The sequence below is a fragment of the Hypanus sabinus genome, unplaced genomic scaffold, assembly GCF_030144855.1.
Source record: "Hypanus sabinus isolate sHypSab1 unplaced genomic scaffold, sHypSab1.hap1 scaffold_1399, whole genome shotgun sequence".
Lineage (NCBI taxonomy): Eukaryota > Metazoa > Chordata > Chondrichthyes > Myliobatiformes > Dasyatidae > Hypanus > Hypanus sabinus.
In genome coordinates, this window is record NW_026779471.1 from 23,949 (window position 1) to 30,903 (window position 6,955).

Sequence of the window (6,955 nt, forward strand, 5' to 3'; positions counted from 1 at the left end):
TTCCTCCGCTCCTCCATCACTCCATCCTCCTCCATCCATTTTCATTCTTGTCGTTCTGATGGGTTATCGATCCGGAACTTCACTGTCATTCTTCTCCAGATGCTACCCGACTTGAGTATTTCCTACATATTCTGTTCCTGTTTAGATGCAAGAGCAGTGGACACCTCTGACGCCCCAGTGTGCAGCTTTGTCAAAATGCACAGTGTCCTGCTCTCCATATTTCCGCACCAGATCACCATTAACATCGACTGTTAATGATGCAAACAATGCTTTAAATATAGTGAAATGTTGTTGTAACATAAGTACAGTCAGGATTGAATTAGGATATCGGGGGAATGATTACCTTCACAAGTCATTAGTACCAGAATTTAAGGATTGGACATTTTCTCTCAGTTCTAGTGTCTGTGAAAATAATTTTGCTTTCTGTCCTAATTTCCATGGAAGCATTGAATTAATTCATGTAATCTCAAACACTGAATGTTGAAATGCAGTTATGATATTCTTTGTCAGTTGAACAATTTGATATATTGACAATGTTCTCTGTTCCCATGGAAGATGTTCAGCAGAAACACAAGGAGACTCTGAGGGCACAAACTGAAACACTGAGAGTGAACACGATCCTGATGAGGGAGAAGGTGAAGGTTTTCCAGCTGGTTGATCGATACGCTGAGCTCACGGTCATTTCTACTGTTCGAGATCGGACACTGGTGGAACATGAGCTGCTGGCAAGAGGCAGAGACCATGAGGAATTGAGAGAGAACCATCTCCGCCGAAAGCTGGAAAAAATCCGGACTGATCAGTTGTTCCAGAGTAGCTTTTCCCGGAGTAAATCCAAATCTGGGAGCTCGGCAGCAGTGGCTGGAGTCCCGGGGATTGGGAAAACAACAATGATACAAAAGATTGTTTATGACTGGGCCGCGGGGAAAATATACCAACAGTTCCAGTTTGTATTCAGTTTCAAATTCCGGGATTTAAACACCATTAACTGCAGAATAAACCTGAAGGAACTGATTCTGGATCAGTATCCTTACTTTGGGAATATCCTGAGAGAGGTCTGGAAGAACCCAGAGGGATTGTTGTTTATATTCGATGGTTTGGATACATTCAATGACAGAATTGATTTTTCTGACAGTCGCAGAGACACAGAAACTCAGTCCACATGCACAGATCCTGAATTCAAGTGCAAGGTGTCTGACATTGTGTACAGTTTAATCCAGGGCAAGCTGCTCCCAGGGTGTTCAGTGCTGGTGACCACCCGTCCCGCTGCGTTACATTTATTGAAAAAGGCTCGGATTAGTGTCTGGGCCGAAATTCTCGGATTTGTTAGTGAGGAACGGAAGGAATATTTCATCAGGTATTTTGAAGAACATACGATGGCAGCAGCTGTTATCAAACACGTGGAAGAGAACGAGATCCTGTACACCATGAGCTACAACCCCTCCTACTGCTGGATCCTTGCTCTGGCACTGGGCCCCTTCTTCACACAAAGAGTCAGGGACCCGCAGCGAGTACCCAAGACCATCACCCAACTGTACTCCTACTATATTTACAACATCCTGAAAAACCACGGCCGTGAGATTGAGAACTCCCGCGATGTGTTTCTCAGGGTTGGTCAGATGGCCTTCAGAGGAGTGTCCGAGAAGAAGATTGTGTTTACAGATGGAGATTTGATCAAGTACAATCTGCAGTCTTCCCAGTTCCTGTCCGGGTTCCTGATGGAGCTTTTGGAGAGAGAGGATTCTGCCCGGGGCATAGTGTACACATTCCCACACCTCACCATCCAAGAGTTTGTAGCTGCAGTCGCACAATTCCTGAATCCACATCCCGGGGATATCCTGATATTCCTTACTGAAGCCCACAACACGACAGATGGGCGATTTGAAGTATTTCTCCGTTTTGTTGCTGGTCTTTCCTCCCCAATGATAGCTCGGGGCCTGGAGGAGTTTCTGGGTCCATTTACTCATGAAACAACCTGCCGGGTGATTGACTGGGTGAAGGAGGAGGTTAAACGCCAGAGTGGAAACACGAGGAGTGAATCTGGTAAAAGGAGCCTCCTGAACATATTGCACTACCTGTTTGAGTCTCAGAATCGTGGACTGGCTCAGGCCGCACTGCGATCTGTGGAAACACTTTCATTCAGTGGAATCACACTAACCCCGATTGACTGCGCGGTCCTGTCTCATGTCATCGGACTCTGTGATACAATAAAATACCTCAACCTAGAGTACTGCCACATTCAGTGTGAAGGAACCCAGCGGCTGGGACCCGGGTTGTACAAGTGCCGGGAGTTGAGGTAACTTGATTTATCTCTCACTCTGAACTGCGAAACTGTTCCATTGTGTTGTTTCAATGTAAAGTTTTTTGGGTAAAACTGTAGTAATTCAGATTGCCAAGACTTCTGACAAATGCCCAATGATGGGAGGGTTCCTTGTGAAGGGATGCTGGAGACTTCATTAGATCAGTGAACAACGGACATTAGTTTAATGGTAGTAAATCACAGGAATGGCCGTGTTTCTCGCTGCCTGTGACACGTCCATTGACAATATTCCTTCTCACTGTTACTGACACCCAGACCGACACTGACTGCAGCAGGTGGGTCAGAGATTCACACCCCCTTCCCGGTGAGGGACAAGAGACCGTCTGCAGACTGTCCCAGTGAGAAGGAAAGAAATACCATTATGAGATTGTCCTTGCCTGCCCTTCCCCGTGTGTGACTATCACCATCAGTCCACCTGTGTGACTGTGCTCACTACCAGATACCCAGACCCCACGGGCGCATCTCCTCTCCCGATTGTGGACATCAGTTCAGACCCACCCATCTCCTGCAGGATCTGTCTTCCTATCCCTTTCTCTCAGGTGGGATCACTTCCAACATCTCCCATTAATACTTACCCATTTACAAATCTTCCTCACTGTGGGAGTAAATTACTGGCATTCCGTAAATACCCTGGAGTTGGGCAGTGAGGGACATTGACAGTGACGGGAACTCCGATTAGCGATTTATTGAAGGGTTTAATGTTTCCTCAAATATCCGAGTGAGAGAAATTCCCTCAGAAACATGGCTTGAATCACTTTGATCATCAATTTGTCTGTTTCTGTTTAGACTTGGGGGGAATCAGCTGGGAGATTCAGGACTGAAACTGGTGTCTGCGGCTCTGAGGAACCCCGAGTGTAAAATACAGAAACTGCGGTAAGTACCAGACTGTGGGAGATTGTGTTTACAGTCACAGGGTGTCTGACACTGAACATTATTGTGATCAGTGAAACAAAGAAGCATAGAAAACAGACAGCGCAATACAGGCCCTTCGGCCCACAAAGCTGTGCCGAACATGTTCCTACCATAGAAATACCTAAGCATTACCCTTAGCCCTCTATTTTTCTGAGCTCCATGTAGCCATCCATGAGTCTCTTAAAGACTCTATGGTTTCCATCTCCACCAGCGCTGCCGTCAGCCCATTCCACGTACTAAATAGTCTCCGTGTAAAAGAAAACTTACCCCTGACATCTCCCCTGTACCTACATCCAAGCACCTAAAAATATACCCTCTCATGCTAGCCATTTCAGCCCTGGGGAAAAGCCTCTGACTATCCACACATTCGATGCCACTGATGATCTTGTACACCTCTGTCAGGTCACTTCTCATCATCGGTTCCTCCAAGAGAAAAGGCCGAGTTCACTCAAGGTATTCTCATAAGGCATGCTCCCCAAACCAGGCAACATCCTTGTAAATCTCCTCTGCACCCTTTCTATGGTTTCCATGTCCCTCCTCTAGTGAGGCGACCAGAACTGAGCACAGCATTCCAATTGCGGTCCGAGCAAGGTCCTATATAGCAATACATTACCTCTCGGCTCTTAAACTCAATCCCACGATTAATGAAGGCCAATACACCATATGCCTTCTTAACTACAGAGTCAATATGCGCTGCAGCTTTGGGTGTCCAATGGACTCGGACCCCAAGATCCATCTGATCCTCCACGCTGCCAAGTCTTACCATTAATACTACATTCTGCCATCACATTTAACCTACCAAAAGTAACCAACTCACATTTATCTGGGTTGAACTCCATCTGCCACTTCTCAGCCCGATTATGCATTCTATCAATGTCCCATTGTAACCTCTAACAACCTTCCACACGATCCACAACCTTTGTGGATAACCTTTGTGTCACAAGCAAACTTACTAACCCATCCCTCCACTGCCTCATCTAGGTCATTAATAATAATCACAAAGACGACGGGTCTCCCACATCTGACACTAAGCAGAGACAACTAGCCTCACACACATACTCTCTGTCTGTATTGTAAACAGATAACCTACCTCGCCTCGACCCTTTATCGCCGAAGCCCCGTTGAGCCAAAGCCTTCCTACTCTGTCTCCCGCTCCTCTGACGCTCGCTCTGTAAATCGGTCTTCCTTTTAAACTCTTCTCGCTGTTCTCACTGGCCGACCTGCACAGTCGTGCTGAAGAAAAAAACATCAGTAATTGTGTTACTGATAAACAGTGGGGATTTGTACCGTCTCCTGTCTCTCTGTGTCCTTCACCCTCACTCTCTCTCATCTCCAGGCTGGACAATGTCGGTCTCACAGATTCTGGTGCCGAAGAACTCGCCTCAGCTCTCAGTACAAACCCATTACTGTCGGAGCTGGACCTGAGTTTTAATAAACTGGGAGATTCAGGAGTGAAACTGGTGTCTGTGGCTCTGAGGAATCCGGAGTGTAAAATACAGACACTGTGGTAAGTACCAGACTGTGGCAGATTGTGTTTATATTCACTGAGTGTCTGACACTGAACATTAATGTGATCAGTAGAATTAAAGAAACATGGAAAACATACAGCACAATACAGGCCCTTCGGCCCCCAATACTGTGCCGAACATGTTCCTACCTTAGAACTACCGAAGCTTTACCTATAGCTCTCTATTTTTCTGAGCTCCATGTAGCCATCCAGGAGTCTGTTAAAGACCCTATGGTTTCTGCCTCCGCCATTCCACGCACTCGCCACTCTCTGTGTTAAAGTCTTACCCCCGACACCTCCACTGTACCTACTTAAAAATATGGTGTCTGCGGCTCTGAAGAACCGCGAGTGTAAAATACCGAAACTGGAGTAAATGCTGGACTGTGGGAGATTGTGTTTACAGTTACTGGGTGTCTGAACTGAACATTAATGTGATCAGTAATTGTGTTACTGATAAACAACGGGGATTTGTACCGTCTCCTGTCTCTCTGTGTCCTTCACCCTCACTCTCTCTCATCTCCAGGCTGACCCATGTCGGTCTCACCGATACGAGTGCCAAGGATCTCGTCTCCGCTCTCAGTACAAACCCATCACTGACGGAGCTGTACCTTAGTGATAATAAACTGGGAGATTCAGGAGTGAAACTGGTGTCTATGGCTCTGAGGAACCCGGAGTGTAAAATACAGGCTCTGCGGTAAGTACCAGACTGAGGGAGATTGCGTTTACAGTCACTGGGTGTCTGACACTGAACATTAATGTGATCAGTAATTGTGTTACTGATAAACACTGGGGATTTGTACCGTCTCCTGTCTCTCTGTGTCCTTCACCCTCACTCTCTCTCAACTCTAGTCTGGGGAGTGTCGGTCTCACAGATTCTGGTGTCGAGGATCTCGTCTCCGCTCTCAGTACAAAACCATCACTGACGTGGCTGAACTTGGGATCAAACTCGCTGACAGACCGATCTGTCCCCGCTCTCCGCCACCTCATACTGACCCTCCCGAGTCTGGAGTGGATCGGGTGAGTGTTTGTGTTAATGTTCAATGTGATAAAATATCAGCGGATCCGCGGGTTTTCTGGTGATATTTGTCTGTGAGTGTTGTTGAAACATTAACCCCGGTCCCCTGTTACTGACACTGTTGTGTAATCTGTTTATTTCACCTTTATTCCTCCATCTGTTTCAGGCTGCACTGGAATCGGTTCAGTGAGGCCGAGGGGAATAAACTGAGATCTTTGCGGGGACTCAGACCCGGACTGATAGTAGTGGATCTGTGAACATCTGGCCTTTAACCTTTATCTTACCTGGAACCCAGACCCGGACTGATGGTGGATCTGTGATCCTGTGAACATCTGAATGTGTGAACATCCCCGCTCGCGGGATGGGGACATTTTGACAGATTCCACACCCTCCATTTTAACTCCCGCCGTTACATTTAATGGCCGTGATCCAGGTGTGATTCCCAACGGTTTTAACGGAACTGGCTCCAGTCTCGCGCTGTGTGTTGTTCGTTGTGATCCTGCACTGACGTATATCTCCTCCGGTCCAGCACCAGCTTCCGCCGGATGTGCGGGTTCAAGACTCCCCCACGCGAGACCCCGGGGTATTACACAGGCAGGAAGAACCCGGGGGCGGGGCTTAGTCTGGGACACCGGTATCCCGGGGTGGGATTATCCCCGGAGAGAATCCTTTTGCTCCCTTTGCTGAGGACGGTGCATTCTGCAGCCTGGCCGATATAATGATGTTAAATGGACAAATCCCTCGGCAGTGACCCTGGATCTGCAGCGATCCCGGACACGGCCCTGAAGTGTGATTTGATAATCATCGGTTCCCCGATGCAGAGTGACGTTGAGAAACGGGACTGATTATTCAACCGGTCAATCGTTGTCGCCGGCCAGTTAATTGTGTGTGAGTGTGAGTGAGTCGGGAGCAGCTTATTTATTCCCGCACGTCAGCAGCTCACTCGTTGTTTAATTTATATTTGTCATGATGAAATCAATAAACCGCTGTAACTTTCCGTCTTGGTGTCGGACTTGAGTCACTTGAAAGGAGAAACAGTGACCTGGGGTTACAGCTGCCCCCGCACCCTGTGCACTGTAATAGTGGGTCTGAGCTCCTCAGCAGCGTATCAGAGTCTGGGTGCCCAGGATCGCATGTCCACCCTACCCCCATTGTGGCTGATTGCCCCCGCAGACAGTTAAAATCGACTGTAATGTCAGACGTG

The 6,955-nt window shown here is 47.6% G+C and overlaps 1 protein-coding gene across 3 annotated transcripts in view; it reads left to right on the plus strand.

Annotated features, from left to right (window-relative positions):
• LOC132386927 (NACHT, LRR and PYD domains-containing protein 3-like) overlaps positions 1-6,748 on the plus strand; it is a 28,171-nt gene extending 21,423 nt beyond the window's left edge. For all 3 annotated transcript variants that reach the window (XM_059959284.1, XM_059959283.1, XM_059959282.1), the window contains 6 exons: positions 556-2,293; positions 3,104-3,190; positions 4,566-4,736; positions 5,260-5,430; positions 5,586-5,753; positions 5,918-6,748. In XM_059959284.1, the coding sequence (XP_059815267.1) occupies positions 556-2,293; positions 3,104-3,190; positions 4,566-4,736; positions 5,260-5,430; positions 5,586-5,753; positions 5,918-6,008 (2,426 nt within the window). In that variant the 3' untranslated portion in view covers positions 6,009-6,748. The remainder of the gene's footprint in view (positions 1-555; positions 2,294-3,103; positions 3,191-4,565; positions 4,737-5,259; positions 5,431-5,585; positions 5,754-5,917) is intronic.
• The last annotated feature ends 207 nt before the right edge of the window (positions 6,749-6,955 follow it).